This window comes from Oenanthe melanoleuca, chromosome 1A (assembly GCF_029582105.1).
Source record: "Oenanthe melanoleuca isolate GR-GAL-2019-014 chromosome 1A, OMel1.0, whole genome shotgun sequence".
NCBI classification, from domain to species: domain Eukaryota; kingdom Metazoa; phylum Chordata; class Aves; order Passeriformes; family Muscicapidae; genus Oenanthe; species Oenanthe melanoleuca.
Window position 1 is genome coordinate 55655106 of NC_079334.1, and position 18127 is coordinate 55673232.

The 18127-nt window shown below is 37.9% G+C and overlaps 1 protein-coding gene across 6 annotated transcripts in view; it reads right to left on the reverse strand.

Moving 5' to 3' along the window:
* KIF21A (kinesin family member 21A) overlaps nt 1–18127 on the reverse strand; it is an 86448-nt gene that overhangs the window by 44504 nt on the left and 23817 nt on the right. For all 6 annotated transcript variants that reach the window (XM_056482040.1, XM_056482043.1, XM_056482042.1 and 3 more), the window contains exons 2-7: nt 13344–13566; nt 11887–12069; nt 8862–9011; nt 8033–8167; nt 4794–4961; nt 3331–3446 (exon numbers count right to left, since the gene is read on the reverse strand). In XM_056482040.1, the coding sequence (XP_056338015.1) occupies nt 3331–3446; nt 4794–4961; nt 8033–8167; nt 8862–9011; nt 11887–12069; nt 13344–13566 (975 nt within the window). The remainder of the gene's footprint in view (nt 1–3330; nt 3447–4793; nt 4962–8032; nt 8168–8861; nt 9012–11886; nt 12070–13343; nt 13567–18127) is intronic.

Consider the following 18127-nt stretch of genomic DNA (forward strand, 5'->3'; position numbering starts at 1 on the left):
TGAACAACCATCCTCCTTTTAGTTTCCTACAACATCCCCTAGCCATCCTATCATGGGATATTAGTGCAGAATGAGAAGATATTTCATGCTCCAAATAAAAGATCAAGGAGACAGACCAGTAGGAACCAGTATGACAAAAGAAGAAAAAAAAAAAATCAAAACAATTTTCACTCCACCCGAGTGCTTTCATGATTCAGCAGGTTCCTTCCCTCACTCCCTGGAGCATACTCATTTCACATCAGATAAGAACACCCTAGAGGGTCAGAACCAGAATTCCAGCTGCAGATCACTCTGAAGGTGTGCACACATGGCCTAAATTCTCAACAGAAAGGGCAAAACATCCGCATTTGATGGACTGACTCCTCCAAGTTTTAAAGGAATTTGCTTCATGGGATGAAACTGTACATCGCAGCTTGGGTAGTGACATTAGGAAGAGTGAACTGTCTCTGGGACAAAGAAGCAATACGTGCATTAGGCAGGCTGGATTCTGGTCTTCATTTTCTATAATTTCAGACTGAAACAAACACATGAATCCCTCTAACACTCTGTGAGGCAAACAATTATATTCACCATACACACTGGGAAATGAAGGTAGAAAGAGTAACTAGCCTGGGGCTACAAAAAACATTCACTTTCAGTAACTCTTCCTCAGCTCTCACCCGTATCTTTGTGTCAGTTCTCTAGACTCTTAGTCCTCAAGATAAGGCCATGCAACAAATAGGAACAAATTCTTTTATTCTGGCATTGAGAATGTGCTTATTTTTATAAATCTCAGAGAACTGGTTCTGCTTTGTGTCCATCTTGAAAACTGAACAACTTGAACTCTGGTTTCCTATCTGAATTGTAACATGGACATGGGGGTTTTGACACTGTTCTTCTTCCTTTATGTCACCATTTCTTTAAATTGCTCTCCCTGATCCTGAAGTTACACAGGTTTTCATTTTTCATATTACACATTATAACATTCCTTTTAAAACACTAATGCTCCATATTTTCCTTTGAATAATTCAAGAAACATTAAGTGCTGATTCAAAACTCTTACAGCATTACTCTTCAAATAAGGATTATTGTGAGAATAGTATGGTGATGCAATGTCTTCATCACTGTTAACTCAAGATTTACTACAATTTAACCCAAATCAAAATTTTTGTATTTGTTAAGAGAGAAACAATAATGTGGACATTATACCTAGGGTGGAAGTTGGAAGGCTACAGAACAGGCTTAAAGAAATCTAAATCTGATTCTCCAGAAGAAAAAACTGCATATTTGTTAAAATAGCTTTTTCACGCATTTTGATTGCCAGAGCCCAGATAAGAAATCATTAAAAAATGTGAGGGTTTTATATATAAATGTATATTTAAAAATCTTCCTTAACAGCAAAGTGCTGATTTGAGATGTCTCAGCATGTATGTCACATACAAAAAAATGAGGAGAACAAAGGCGTCCACAATTCTCATCAATCAGAAAAGGACAGAAAGAATACATACAAGTATCATTAGAAACATTCTGGGCAGCATTTGCTATCTGCATTTCTGCTGGTTTTGGCTGGCAAAGAGTTGATTTTCTTCACAGCACCCATTCTGGGCTGTTTTGGATTTGTGCTGGAAACACATAATGCAGGTATGTTTGAGCTGCTGCTGAGCAGGGTTTACAGAGTCGGGGCCTTTTCTACTCCTCTGACTGCTCCACCAGTGGGATGCACAAGGAGCTGGGAGGGGATGCAGCTGGGACAGCTGAGCCCAACTGGCCCAAGGGATATTCCATCCCATATGGAATCATGCTCAGCATATAAAGCTGGGGATATTCAGAGTGACAGCATTTATCTTCCCAAGTCACTATAAGGCATGATGCAGCCCTGCTTTCCTGGGAATGGCTGAACACCTGCCTGCCCATGGGAAGTGAATGATTTCCTTTGCTTTGCTTGCATATGCAACTTTTGCTTTACCTAATAAAGTGTCCTCATGTCAAACCCTGACTTTTCTCCCTTCTACCCTTGTGATTCTCTCTGGGGGGCAGGGAGGGAGTGTCCCTGACTCCATGGCACACTAAACTCTGTGATTGCTCCTGAAGAACACAGCAGGGAGACACAGAGCTTTGAGACACAGAAATAATTCAGAGTCGAAGCAGTATTTCTACAAAAGGCTAATTTTAGAAGAGTTTGAAAAAAAACCCATGCTCACTAGCTGGTGTATTTGATTAAAAAAAAAAAAAAAAAAAATGTAGTGCTTTTTGCATTTATTTACAGAAGGAGCTTAGAAAAGGTATGCTGTTTGATTTTTGCTGATGTTTTTGTACTTCTGGAGTTTTTTTTCTCCCTTTTGCACTCTTGAAAGTTCCTAGCCCTTATTTTACTTGTTTTTTCTGGCTCCCCTTTCCCCTCACGCTGCAGCACTTCAACTTGTTAATTAAGTTATCTCTCTGAAGAGCACAGCAACAGTTTGAGAATTTTCTTCCACTTCTCCCTACTCATTTGTGAAAAAACTTCCTACTCTCCTAAACGCAGGAGCCAGGCATATTTGATAACATAAAAAACAAGAGTACTACCTTACCTACTTACTCAGCTGTAATCCCTCTTATATTTCTACATGTTAGCATTACAAATACAAAATCTGTATTATTTTAACAAATTTGTTAATGCTTCCTTATATAAAACCTTCAGAGTTCAAAGCTTCCCTTCCTGTATGTGCAGAATGTACACAAATAGATTCATACGAACAACCCTGGTGAAAGACTACTTTGTTTTTATTAGGCTGTGATCCAACATCAGGTAACTGAACAGATGCACCATAGGCTGAGATATATAATCTCTAAAAAGATGGATGTGACTATGGTAAACTGGCTGCAAGTTCCTGTGCATGGCAGTCAGACTAAACAACTCACTGACATTTAAAAAACAAAGCAACAAAACCAAAGCAAAACCAACCAACCAAACAAAAACAAAACAAAAAACCATAAAACCAAACAACCTCTACAGGAGAAACTCATCACATCTTCACAGCTTTAAAATATGCTGTAAACAAAATCTACCATTTGTACTACCTACAATCTACAGATATTTTCATAGGAAAAACTTGCCTGAAAATGGTAACTTCTAAGTAACCTGAAGCTTCATGTCTAGTAAAATAACAATAGCACTGAAAATAACAAAGAAAAATCCTATTCAAAATCTTTTCCTTCCATTGACAGCATTATTTTCACAGCAATTTATCTCCACAACCTTCCTCCAACAAGATTTTTATTGTCATTTAATGTTCATTTTACTTTTTGCAGATTATACTCTCATTTGTGCTCATTGACAATGAAATATATAAAATGTTCCAATTTTCATACCTGTTTCCCCCAAGAGAGTCTTGAAGTAGCCTTGTAAGCTTTGAATCTCTGTATGGTACATGAGTTGCCTTCTTACTTTTATCTCCCAGTGCACTTATTACATTGCCAAGTGCCAGCTATAAAACACCAAATCATGTAACAAGTCAGAATTAGCTCCTGTGTAGTTTTATTTTAAAACACCTATGAACTGGAGTCAGCATATTGTGAGAAAATTAATATACTCATGAAAGTTACAATAAAAGTATTTCTGAAGATTTCTGTATTTTACATTTAGAAATGTTTGTGTTATCAACAGTGCATGGATGACTTACAGTCTGGTACCTGGAAGTGCTAAAGTGCTTAGCACAATTCATATGCACTGTCCATTAGGATCTCATGTCAGTCACAAACTAAAGTTGGTACTACTTAATCTAACAAACATTTGCTTTGGATGATAATTAGAGTTGATCTCTAACAGTAGCTAGAAGTACTTTCAAATGAATTTTATCAATCTGCTTCATGCTACATTTAGAATAAAATATGGGGCATTTATATGAAGAAAAAAACCTCTGAATTTAGTACCTCTACAGTTATAAAGCAAAAAGTGTCTGATAATGATTTGTGCACTTAAGACTGGAAATTAGTAGTCCATGGTTATCCTGTTTCATTACTAAAATGTCTAATGCATGTTTATAAACAATCAAACTTTTGGCTGTGAAATTATTTTTGTGTGGAACTGCACACACTTCAGTCCAACTGAAGGATTTTGCTTGAGGTGGCGCCCTGTACTGCAAGTTCTTGCTTTGGAAATGGTGCAGCTGCCACCAGCAGATGGAGAACTGCACACATCCCATGCTGTGCCTGCTCGCTTTGAAGGATTTAAAGCACTTTCAATCTGTTTCACAAAACTGAGAGCTGGACTTCACTGTAAATAAAAGTTTTGTGATCTTATATTAGTTACATCACACTGATTTTCACCTTCGTGCACTTTATGTGCTCTCTGTTAAGGACACAGCTATGTCATCTAGATCCCCCAAATCCTGCTGGCTTCGTGCTTATGGCAATGATGAAATGGAACTGAATATTCCTTCTTTTCCAAATGATATAACCAGAAGAACTAAAGAAAATAACCAATGTCATGATGGCAAGAGAATCACTGAGAAAACTATAATTGCACAGTAGCCCAGAAAAAACAAGACATGTTTTCACATATAGGACAGACACATTCTTTTGTGTCTTATTTACAAGGGTTGCACATAGCCATGTAGCACAAAACAAAGACATGAAACTACAATCTCCACTGGTAATCACCAGCTCTACTTTTCAGTGCAGTTTAGTGTAAAGTAAAACATTTAATAGCTAATTTAAAAATTACATAGCAAACCAGTACAAAGACAAAAAAAGAGCTACAAGTTATAAATATCATTTCTAAGTGTTTTGCCTGGAGTTGTTTTATAGTATATTGCATAGTTGTATAGTCTTACTAGTCCACAGTTGATGGAAATGCCTTCTTTTGCCCTTTCTCCTGTAGCTCCTGTTCGCTTTAATCTTTCAGATCCCGCCAGATCAACAAAATGAAACTTGGCAGTAAGAGTTTCATATTCATTCATCTCAGAAGATTCAGATATTATCCTGTTATCAGTGGCATTATCCTGAAGCAAAGAAGAACCCACAAGGCTTGGTGAGATCTTTCACATTAACATTTGGGAAGTTCAATCAACAATTGTTTACAAAACCACCTCTTTACCATGACCATGTCCTTATTCATTCTTTTATAACAGTATTTTGAAACATCCTATCTCCATTTTAATCATATGTACTAACATCTTGTTGAAGACCCAGTTCTAGATGCAAGTGAATACAAATTATTTTAAGTACGAGCTACCATTGCTTATTGATGAAGAAATCAGCAGACACAGCTATTAGAATATACAAGTCTCCAGCAACGACAGCAACAAATTTGTATCCTAGAATGGACTCTTGAATTGATTATCAAAGGAAAATTATTTAAAAAGAAAACTTTAATTATATTATTACCCAAAAAAATCACCACAACCACCTAGTTCATAAACTGGCCAAGTAGCTGAAAGTTATTTTGATTTTATACCTCTCTAAACTCCATCACTAGCCTCCCTGTGGGATGATTCTTCAACCTAATGATTCTTCAACCTACTTCAGGAATTATTGTTGGAAGCCATTTCTCCTAGCAGCCAGTATTCCACTAGCACTTCTGACTTCCCCAGAAAATAAGAAGAGTAGAGGGAACAAGGGAAAATGAAGTGGCTCCTTTCTCCCTTTCATCTTCCTTCCCCAGGCAATGACTGGCACTTGCTGCAAGCCTCTATCAGTGCAGGGAGTCTGCCCAGGAACACACTGCACTGGGGCAGGTACCACAGCCTCAGCCTCTTTCCACTTCACATCCCAAAGCACAGCAGGAAAATCATCCGTTTCCATTAGACAATCTCAAACTTTTTTCTGTTGATTAGTTAAGTTCTACTATTCACTGCAGACTTTTATTTTACTCCAAGTGCGGTTAGATTTATTGTTAGGAAAGTAATACAATGAGAAAAATCTTTAAATCACTCACTTCTTGGCTTTACTGGTAAGATACCAATTGCAGGGCAATTTCTACTAACTTGGCATGGTGTCAGATAACAAGCATATACTGAGTGTATACTGGATTCATAAACTCTCACAGCCCAAACTACAAACTTTATTAGGAACTTCTAATCACATTAAGCATAGAAAATCCAGAAAAATCTAAAAAGAAAATAATAAAGCAAGCAATCAAAAAGCCAAACACAGACCCTCAGGTATTCTGCAGTGACCTTCATGTCCTTGGCCAGCTAGCCTAGAGCTCCTTTCATTACTGCAAGGGGTAATGCAGGTCTCTGCAGACTAAACCATTCTCATGGTAGTTAAATATTTCATGCATCCTTTTGTAGCAGTAACAGAAGAGAACGGGAACTGTGCCACTTCCACAAGACCAGGAATCATTATTTCTATTATTCTGATGTTTACACTCTGGGGGCCAGGCTCTCATTCCCAGCCCTCGAAGTCATGATTAATGCATCCTTTCACTCTCCTTCATTTAGCAAGTGAAGGGTACATCCAGAAGCTTCCAAGAAGCATGGATGGTGTGAAGAGCCCCAGGAGCAGGTCTGTGCACTGCAGCCCTGGCTGCCTGCCAGCCCTGGGCACGGGCCACTGCACAGAGGGGCACGGCCAAGGTTGTCATCCGAGAAGGACAAACTGCGTTGCCCTAGTAACAAAGGTCTACCAAAACTCTTGTCTACAGAAACTTGAGCTACATGTCTCCTGGCCACCCAATAATAGCTTGTATTAATTTAGATTCCAGGAGCGTTCAGAGGACAATGTCAGGTCTATCCTCTACTCTCTTGAACGCCACAGGGAAAGAAGAGGGTGTTGTCTAAACAAATTAAGGATTTAGAAATGCCCAGCTCCACAGTCAGATTATCTTGTGTGTATCTCCCAAGAAAAGCAGCAGCAGAACATTTGACATAAGGCAGAAGATGGCCACCTCTTCCTCTAAGACAAGCCTCTGTAAAAGCACAGGCAGAGCCAGGCAAGTGTCCCCTGGGGCAGCTCAGCTGGCAGGGAAGGCTGCACAGGGAAGGGCACCAGCACAGCGGGACTGCTGTGCCAGCAACCTGCAGGAAACAGGCTCCCAGGCGACTTCTCACTCTTCAGTAGACAGTTTGCAACAAAAATTTTCATGCAGTGTCACCACACAGTGACTGAGGTGCCCTGTGTGGGCTTGGAGCGTGATGCCAATCCCTCCCAAGCCGACCTCCAGTTTCAGCATGGAAAGCAGAAAGAAGTGTTTTTAGCAGGTGTATAAAGCAGGTTTACATAGCACAAAGGACCAAGAAGAAGCACTCATTTTGCCCATAAATGATTCTTTGTAGTACTAAAAAAAAAAAAAAAAAAAAAAAAAAAAGCAACCTCCCAGAAAGCACTGCAAATCCAATTCACTGTTCCATATGCTTTAAAATGTGATATCTGTGGGTAGGATGCTATCCAGATAGCATTTATATTTAAAAATTATATGCAGAAGACCTGTAGAATATTCAAGTTAAATCCCCCCTGAAGGTACTGTAGTTTTCAATAATGGGGATTTATTCAAAACTCTCCCCTTCACAAGATACACCCAACAGCAACTAATAACTGTTAACACCTGTTCATAGTTTGAATTTCAGGTGCATAGATCTAGCAAAAAACCTGCACCCCAAATATATAGCTGTTTAAAATAAATACACTGAGCCTCAGAATTTAACGCTTTTCTACTTGCACCTTATTGGATATCAACAATTAATTTGAAATATCCAAGCAGTTTCAGTTAGCTGACTGCAAGTTTAAAGTCACTAACTGCTAAGACACTTAAACATGCTTTCCCAATTAAAGACAAATTATATTTTAACTTTCTCACTTGTGTATGTCGCAACGAAATACTGAAGAAAATGCTAGAGGAGAATAGGTAGGTTCCTGTAAGAGTCTGCAATTTATGGTTGCCTCTGGCTAGAGGATAGTTACATATGCAGAGATTAAATCACATTATTATAATGCTTAGCAAATTCATCAAGCATTATGATGACTACAGCATCCTTACTAAGTACAATTCAAATAGCAGTGGCTGCCAAAACTATCCCCATTTTGCAAAGTGGCTATTAGAGAGAAGTTTACCAACAGCAAAAATACGTACAGCGTTAAATGCGGGACAGACTCTGGTCTGACACAAGTGTATAGTGAAGATGGCGTGTGACCGTGAGCTCTGAACGTTCATCTGAGTGCTGGCAGTGGTTCGAGACAGAGCTCCCAGCTTCAAGCACTGCATCATCTAGAAAACAGCCAAAAAGTACATTGCATCCCCTGCTGGTTAAAGAAAAAATGCTCCTACAACACTTACTGTTTTGGATATATGACTAAAATTTCTCTCTGCTATGAATTCAGTTTCTAGATGCAAAAAACAAAACAAAAACAAAACAAAACAAATCGTTAAATAAACAAACTAAAAACACTTTTTGTGAATCCTGTAAGAAAATACTTAAATCTTCATATTCCTCTCTCTACTATACCCTAGTAGCAACATCATTTATCTGTGGCAAAAAAACCCATTATTTTTGTACTTTTTGTACAAAATAACATTTTGTACAATAACATTTCTACTCAGATTTGCAGTGCACATGAATAGCAGTTTATTTCACATCAGCCATAATGCAAAGTTTTCCTCTCAAAGAAAAAAATAACATGTATAACACTTATCACATATATGCCAAAATTCTCCTAGAGCTATATTATGAACAAAAGCCTGTTCCTAGCTTTAAATGAAAGTGACATGCACTTAGTATCAAACAGTATTTAAAGCTACAGAGAATTAAGAACATAAAAATTTTAGCTAGCTTTTACACTTAAATTGCCCAGAAGATAGGTATTGGCTAGCATGACCTCTATTTTTAACCATTCATCAAAGCATACAGATATTTTTAGACACTAATTGGCAAGTTACAGTGTAATTTATTTCCAATTATCACCTCAGATTCTCCATTCACAGTTCGAGTTGTAACGCCCACTGTATAAATTCCTCCTGCTGAATCTTCATGTATTTTAATATTTGATTTTTTATTCTTTGCATCAATATCACGTGTGGTATCAAACAGATCAAGAATTTCTTCATTGTAAAGCTGAGGAGAAGACAAAAAACATATCATTTTTGGAAGGAACAAATCTGTGCATGGCACATGCCAAAAGTTTTAAAATTCCAAACATCTCAGCTCCCGAAAGATATTAAACATCCAAAGTTACAAGGACAACTGGTGACAGAGCAGCTGCAAATTAAGTGACCTGCACAACTCCCTATGCCACCCAAAGATGCAATAAGTTCCTCCATATCACCACATCTGAGATAAAATTCTTTAGTGGGACCAGAGAAGAGGAGGAATATGGTGCCAGCAGAACAAGAGCAGTTTCTGTGGCAGGCACCTGCTGTCTTCAGATTTAACCTTGGGCTTCTCTTTTGTGGATTCAGTTTGCTGCACCCTGCTCCAAACACTTCTAACTCACTCCACTTGCTCTCCCTGCCATTACACCTTTCCTCATCTCCTCTCTCACACCTTCATAATTCTATGGCTCTCATTTAGATAAATCCTTCCTGTCCAGAAAGGAATTTGATATATAATAACAGTTTTTGTGCAAGCTGCTTCTTAAAGACACCAAGCATCAGTCCAAAAATACTATGGCATGGCTTCTTGAGCAGGGCTTTTGTACTCCATAAGAATGTTCTGAGCTTTATGCAAAGTGTTTATATCCAACTGAAGGTACCAGGGGGAAAAAAACCAGACAACCCCCCCAGAAAAAACACTATCCCACTGACAATCTCATGGCTCAAGTCTCTGCCTGTGCACCCTGGAACATATCAAGTGTCTTTAATTTAGTTATACTAATTCACATCAGCAAAACTCAGCCCAGACTAATTCAATTCTTGATCAAAATCCCTAGGCAACAGTCAAAGAACCACCATAACAGATCTGTATTCACACAAGGTACTTTCTCATAATACAAAGTAAGTGACTTTCTCCTCTCAAAAGCAAAAACTCATCCTTGAGAAGAAAAAGCTCAGCATTCGTGAATGTGATGTTTTTAATCCTTTACATATTAAAAAGAGGATGATATTTAATTATTAGGCATAGATATTCTATGTAGGAATCTTCTTACTAATATTTTACCTTCATAAGTTCAAACAAACTGATGCCACAATTTAGAGCAGATCCTGATAATGCACCTGCAATTGGATGGGGCTGCATATGCCTGTCTTTTGAAAAAGCAGGAAAGCAAGGAGTTAAGGAAGGCAGACTGCAGCCCACTAAAGAAAGGCTGAAAGTAGCAAACAGAAGTCACTGTTCCCAACAGTTATCCAGCTGTAAGACTTCAAAGTTATTCCAAAAATACAATCTTGCTTCAACTTGTTCAACGACTAAATTATTGTTTATGCAATCCAGCTCTAATGATAGATAGGATGGAAGAAGATACTTTTTGATATAAGAATAGTGTATAATAAAACTAATCAGAAAAAGCTCCTTCTGGGAAAGCCTCAGTAAAAAATAAACAAAACAAAACAAAACAAAACAAAAAAAAAAAACAAAAAACCTATCAACTAAAACGACATTTTGTTAAGGGAAATACGATCATATATATCATTTAACCTTTATCTAAATTAGATAAACAAGACAGGTTTCAGTGCATACAGTTCAGCTGAAATACATTGTAATGGCTGCAATTTTTCATAGCATAATCACTGCCCTGTGTTTTGGGACTCAGTCATATTTGTAGTGTTATGTCAAAAAATACAATAAATTCAGAAACCACACTGGTTACTGCTCCTTATGCTAGTTATGTTGCAGCTGCCCAAGCAAAGCTGCAGCTCCGTGGTGCACAGTAGAGCATTCCCACAGCACATGCTCAAGCCAACTCTCTCTAGGCAAATATTAGCCAGAGCAACAAAATGTTCTGCATAAGTGTAGCAGTGACAAACCTAGACCAATACAAAACTAATGCCAGCCTGTTAATCTTTAAAAACAGTTATAGGAATCTATGAATAAAGGACTTAGTTTACTTCATCAGTAATAAAACCAACACCTTTTCTCATGGGTAATATAAAAGTGGGATAGTATATAAGTAGATAAAATTTTACATACTAAAGTAAGCAAAACAAATTTACACCTACTCTTCCTAAAATTGATTCTGCCTCTCTGTGTGCCTGAAGTATCAGATTTTGCAGGTTGGTAGTAAATGTAAATACATTACATCCAAATCAATCAATTTAAAAAGCAGTTCCACAGCCACAGTATAAAACCTACGAGGCATAAAGCAACAGCTGCTGCAGGTCAGAAAGATCACAGATGTTATGGCCCCTTTACCAGTAACTTTGTCTACAAGAAAACATGAGGAGCAGTTTTGCCTCCGTATTGACCGGGGTTTTTTTTTTTCTCTGGTTCTATGAAAGAAGGGAACAGTGACACTGAAGTCCAATCCTAAACCAGAAAGAAGAATTTTCAAGCTAGGTCTCTTCTTTGGTGAAAGAAAGTCTTCTGAATAGATTTTGAAAGCTAAAGAAATCTATGGCAAAATGACAAAAGCAGGCAAAGCATGGTCACGATTCAAAGCCACAAAGTACAATTAGGGGTTTTTTTATAATTTCTTGTTTTTAAGTTTTGTCAAGAATTACCAACAGGCCCTATAAACAGAAAGGGATAAATTATGATGAACATAACTATTTCTATATTTCAAAACAACACTACAAAGGGAAGTACTAAAATAATTGGAATAAAATAAAAAGACTTTTCCATAGATTGAAGAGCTGAAACAAATCCCATAAATGTTCTTTTGAAATCTTGAAGATTAATTCAAAACATCTATGCAGAAAAGAAAATTTAAAAGAAGCAACCAGAAAAATATTTAACTGGTTTTCTTAAAAAACAAACAAACAAAACAAAAAAAAAAAAAAACCACTCCACCAAAAACGCACATAAAGTTATACCCAGAAATGTGGATCATATTTACCTCTAAGAACTGTGCATTCACTTTAAAATCTGGAGGTGGAAGTCCTTGTTTTATAGCACCTTGTTTCTTTTCTTCAATACATCTGAAAAGATGCTTAACAGCACGTGATATAATGCCTTGTTCCTCTTCTGTTATGTTGACATCAAATCCAGTGCCCATGGTGTATGTTTTGCCAGCACCTGTCTAATTTGAAAGAGGAGTAGTCACTAGAACATGTTAGTAGTACCAAATCATCATAGAAATACAGTTTGTGACACTCGTGTTCACACCAATCTGCCATCTTTACCATATTAACATACACAACAACAGGTAGCTTTGAAAAATGGATAAACAGCAGAATTTGGACAAACTCTACTGTTTATCCAGAGATCACATACAGAAAGGCAGAGAGAAGTTCAATCTTCCATAACCCTTCCCCTAGAAACTTTCCCTAACCAGCTTGCATCAGCCTTGAGCGATTGCCTCTAGGTCAAAACATGAGTTTATGTTTCCAACCAAGGCTCTTAATTAAAGCATGTATTTTGGAGGTAAAAAACAGCATTTCCAATTCTTTACTGAAGTAGATCAAATTACTCTCTTAATTAAGATGTCTGAATACCTCAAGTATTATATTCCCATTGTTCTCACTTTATACTAAAGAATACAAGCTCTACCTTCACTAGGAAGATAATCTAATTAAATGTGAAGTCCAATACAAAACAAGGTAGTGTAGTGTTTTCACTTAATTAGTGGGTCAAGTCTAAGACAAAGATAGGATCACACAGCTGAACATAATCTGCTAAACTGGATCTGCAAACTGCTTTGTTTGACTAGGAATAGACTTCACCTGGCTAACTTGAGGTGCAACACCTAAGAGTGGTGAAATTCAGCATCCAAGGCCACATTCCATGCAATCAACTCATAAGGGAATATTCAGAAGACAACACCACATTCTCAGCTTTGTGCTCAGCTTTGAGTGTGCCCAGTGTACTAAGAGGGTGTGTTGTCTATGAAAAGTCCTCTGACTTTGGAATCTGATCTCTACATTTTGCCCACAACCAAACAATGTGGCCTGAAATTCTCCAGGATCTATTTTAAAAAAGCTCCTATTCCAAGACGTCTCTAAAAATGCAGTGGGTTGAAAAGTTGCTCAGAAAAGAATCATCTCTATAATTTCCAGTGATTAAGTCAATAATTTGTATTGCTGCATTGAGGTGAACTCAGGAATTATACGGACTGATACTATTTTCAGTACTACTATTAAATTCAAATATGTGGCCTATATTTATTCTGTGTTTCAACTGTCAGTCTAAACAGAATCTATATTAACTCAACACTCTCCTACAGGGTAACTCATTCAAAATAAACCCAAGATGCTAAAAACCAGATTAATGCATCTGAAAATTTAAGAGAAAAATCAGTTGCAAAAGACTGTTTATTCCAAAATTAACACTTTAAAATAAAATTGTGATGCTTACCTGGCCATAAGCAAAGACAGTGGCATTATAGCCTTCAAAGCAACCTTCAATCAGCTTTTCTATGCACTGTACATAGATCTCTTCTTGCTGTGAGTCAATGTTAAACACATAATCAAAAGTGAAGGCCTTATCTTTTCCCAAGAACACTTGAGGTTCACCAGGTGTGACAGATGTACAAATATGGCATCCTTCAATCTTCTCTTTGGCTAACTGTGGTCTAATTCTGTTTTGGAAGAGATGAAAAGAACCATTAGAAATTCTCACTATCAAAAAGAGGAGGAGTATACAATATAAATAAGGGATCTGAGAATTCCTTAATGACTGAGAAGTCAGAATTTTTCTTCACCAAGCCAGAAGGTTTTCGGCTTTCTGAGCCTCAGTACTGACTGTATCAGAACCCCAGCCATAAAACTGCTCATGCAAATGACACCATCTTCTCTGAAGGTTCACCTACTTCACGCTGATGACCAGCCTAAAACGGAATGTTTCTGTATGTATATTATGCATTACTAAAGAGTCAGTTTTACATGTTGTTTCAGACTTGGAAATCAAGTTCTCCAGTTTTATCAAACTTCTGCATGCTTTCATTGTAAAAACAGTAATTTTAAGTAGTTTTTTTTTTTTTTTGCAAGCAAGTTAAATGTGAAAAAAAATACATGACAGTTTAAATAGCAGTTTGGGAGCAAGGACCCACCCACACCAAGCTCAGTTGGTTAGAGCCTGGTGCTAGCAGTGCCAAGATTGTAGGTTCAGTTCCTGTATGGGCCATTCACTTAAGAGTTGGACTTGAAGATCCTTATGGGTCCCTCCTAACTCAATATTCTGTGATACCATCTTAAATGAAAGCCTCCTAGCTGTGAGATCAATGACAGCAAGGAAAAGGCTCACATTTCTTCTTTCCTTTTGTCAGAAAAGAAACTTTGTACAGCCAGAACACATCAGTGAAATGTTTGGTTTCAGAGAAGAAGTATACCTTCAGACAACAGGAAAGGGACAATATTTAACAAGTTCTAGAGGTAAGAGTGTCTCATTCCTCGTTATTTCCCCTCTAAGACAAATTTCAGCTTTTATTTCAGTGTGTTCAGTTTCTTATTTTACAAAATAACTTGAACTTCTTATATTCTATCATTTTATCAATTCCTCTGCATTCTTAACACTCTTGCAACCTCATCAAAATTGAATTAATGTACTGGCCTCACGACTAAAAATGACTGCAGAAGCTTGTGATTCAACTGGTTTAATGATTAACTATCAAGAGGAAAAACTCTGGCCCACTTAAAACACTGTTCTAGCTATAAGTAACTAATAATTTGCTTACAAAGCTACCTTTTTAAAAAAATATTTCCAAGTTCCCGAAGCAGCACCAGAAAAAACAACCCAAACCAAACCCAAACAAACAAAACTCACACCAAAATATGTGCAGTATATCTTAAAAGATGTGACAAGAAAGGCTAATAAGAATGATAAAAAAGCAGCAGTACAGCTACATACAAACAGAATAATGGAATATTTTATATAGGCCCTCCAATTATATAAAGCTTCAGTGCGGCTACTTTCAGTTACACAGGGTCAAAGATCAGCATGCACAGATCTTAAATACTTAAAGGCACATATTCATCTCATATTCCACTCTTTAAGGGCCACATGCACATTAACGCTCTCTTTAGAGTAGCTGTGCTGCCTTGCAGCAAATTCCCCAACATCTTCAGATATCACATGTTGGTTTGGATCACAGAGCAGTTTCAGTGTGCACAATTTACAGCCCCTTCAGAGCAAACTAAGCCAAAATGCTCGACTCCAAACACACAAAACTTGTTCCAAAATCTAATGGGAGCATAAGGGCCCAAAGCTACCTGCTGATCTGCTGTGACTGTGCCAACACCTGCTGATACAGAGAGAGCTTGTCTCCAACAACTGAGTGGACTGCTGCAGACCAATTATGTACACATTAGATGAAGTTAGAAATATGCTACTCAAAAAAAAAAAAGACAAAAAAATCTCACAGAGCATGATGTATCTACTTTTTACTGCAGATTCCGATTTTTTTCAAGCAGGGATGTACATTACTCTCATGAATGTATTTCAGATTTTTCATTCTGAGGGTTTCATTATGTCTCATGTGTGACACTAGAGATTAACCTTAATTTATCTGTAAGGTTTTCTGCACATTAATTCCAGTATGGAAACTTCATTAATGATCAGGAAGTACCACCCTTGTCAGCTTACCCTCTAGTGTAAAGCGAAAATTAAGAAACCTTTGAAAAATATCATTAAAGAAAAGATTATATGATGTGCAAAACAGGCATAAATATTCTACAACGAGTATTTGCATTTAAGGACACAAAGTATGTAATATAGGTCACATTTTCTCTCTAACAACCTCATAAGGAGTTTTCTTTTTTTTTAATTAAATAAGAACACTAAAAGTAATACAGGATTTACCTAACTCCTTCAATAAGAACAAACCTGATCCTCTTGTACCTGTGTTGACTAAACACAGAATCTGATAAATATGTACAGAAGCTTGTAATACATTTACTTGCTTCTAAATTAAAGAAAATTTTGGTAATAAAATAGCTTTTATTTCTCGGTAGAGAAAGTCTTCAAAGAAAAATTAATCATATGCCTTTTCTAAAAGCACTCTACACAACTGGAAGGTAGAGCAAATAAAGCACTGCAGCTTGCTGTGCAAAACAATATTTAGAAAATGCCTACTCAGTGGGTTATTCTGCTGCCTTCTTTTACTGCTGTGAAGTCAGTCAGAGGGCAAGCTCCTTTTTCAGACTAAGCACTCTTATTCTTTCACTAACCCAGTGCACAGACCATCAATTGTCCTTACAAGACGGAACTCTGAGGGTTTGTAAAGCTCCAGAGGTATGTTTCATTGCCTTCCAGAGCAAAAAGGAAGATCACTTCCAGAAATCTATATAGAAAATACATTTTCAATATCAAGCAAGCTTAAGTGCAATCCCAACTCCTCTCCAGTTCCAAACGGCTTTCAGCATCAACTTAAAGAATGAAGTTGAGAAGTTTTGTTTTAGAAGCTTTTCTTCATATGTCTTTATGCTTAAAAAAAATTAATTTTCTACATTGATGAACTGATGCAATTATGACAGGTGCCAAATAAATTTCTCCTTTCTACTACTAAGTAAAGGCAGAGTGACCATGAAAAGCATGCCTAAAACATCAATGATTTGCATGATAATTATTACAGTGATGACAGGACTGTGAAGTGAGCAGTTTCTATGTCGCCTGGCAGACACTTCCCATGGGAATCCTCCCGGTCAGGTCCTGCCTTGCAGCCAGAAGCACCTCCCAGAGCTGAGCTGCACAACTGCCAGCCTGTCCATATAGCCCAGCACAACCAGCCCACAGCAAGACACCACACCACAGACCAGCTGGGCTGAGGGCTATCTGTGTCACTGCTAGCAGCTTCTTACCAGCTCAGTCACTTCCCCAGGCTGAAATACAACATTCAGAGATCCAGCAGTGATGATGTCCTTCCTCCCCAACTTAACAATAAATCTGAAGGCAGTACTAGAAGAAAAAGCAGCATTTCACCAGCACTAGTGCAACACAAAGGAGAAACAAAGCAAGACTCGCCACAACAGGGAAGCTTCATGCCAAAGACAGATTCCTTCTCATTCTGTCACTGATCTTCAACAATGTCCCTCTCTGCTATGGAGTTGAGAGGTAGAGAGACAGATCATGACTGCATCAGGTTTGAATGACATCTTCCCTCAAAAAGAGATGTGCAGACAAGCAACCCTCATTACCCAGCCTGAGGTGGTCTCAAGGAATACTTCACACTCTGAAATCTATACAGCTGTCTTGGTAAGTTTGCCATGAAGCTAAGGTGATGTCTCCATGAGTAAGCAAGAGATTCTTCCCCTTCAATCTGATTTCTGGCCACTTACAAACAGTATGAGTGTATCACCCAAACTCAAGACTCTCAGTCTTGCTACTTGCACTGAATGTGTGATCTGTCAATGAAAAGTCCTCATGTAAGTCACATTCTGTTCCAGCACTGCCTATAGGAACATCTCCTTCTCCATCCCACACACAAATTGGGAAAGTGATTCTTTCCTTTCTGCTTACAGCCAAACATTTTCCACTCTCACATCTTAATGTGGTCACTTCTGTCAGAAAAGCAGGCGGCACCCACACTTTAAAAAGTGAAAGAGTTCATTCTGGTCATCTCTTCTTGCCCAGCCTGTGGTCTGGCAGTCTGCCATTTAGATTTTTGCCCAGGACTAATTTGACTTCACCCATTTTGTCTTCTCCATGGCCCCACCCCACCTGTTTTTCAGGCTACTCTCTTAATTGCAGACAATCTGGTGTTTTCTGCCTATTTCCAATCATATCTCCTTAGATGTGGCAACTTCCCAAACAACATTTTGCTTTACATCCTTCCCTCTTCTCCTCTCCAAAGCATGAACACACCCAATTCTTGTTTACGTGTACTTCGCAGCACCTCCAGGCCACACACATGAAACTTAATCCCCTAAATCTCTCCTGCCTCAGCACACTGGGACAAGTTGTCAAATTAGGGAGTGCTAAACCAGCCAGTGGTTGCACAGTAATGCACTGTATTGTACTGGAACTAATCCCTCAGTAGAACAGGGGCACAATGTCTCTGCTAAAAGTATTGTCAGCTAGAACAGGCTCAGATAATACAGTCCAGGGACTAGAGTCGTCATCATCAGGCCAATACTCTGTGTTATCAAAGACATCAGACTTTACAGAATTGATTCCTGTTTAAACTAGATAATAGCATAATATCT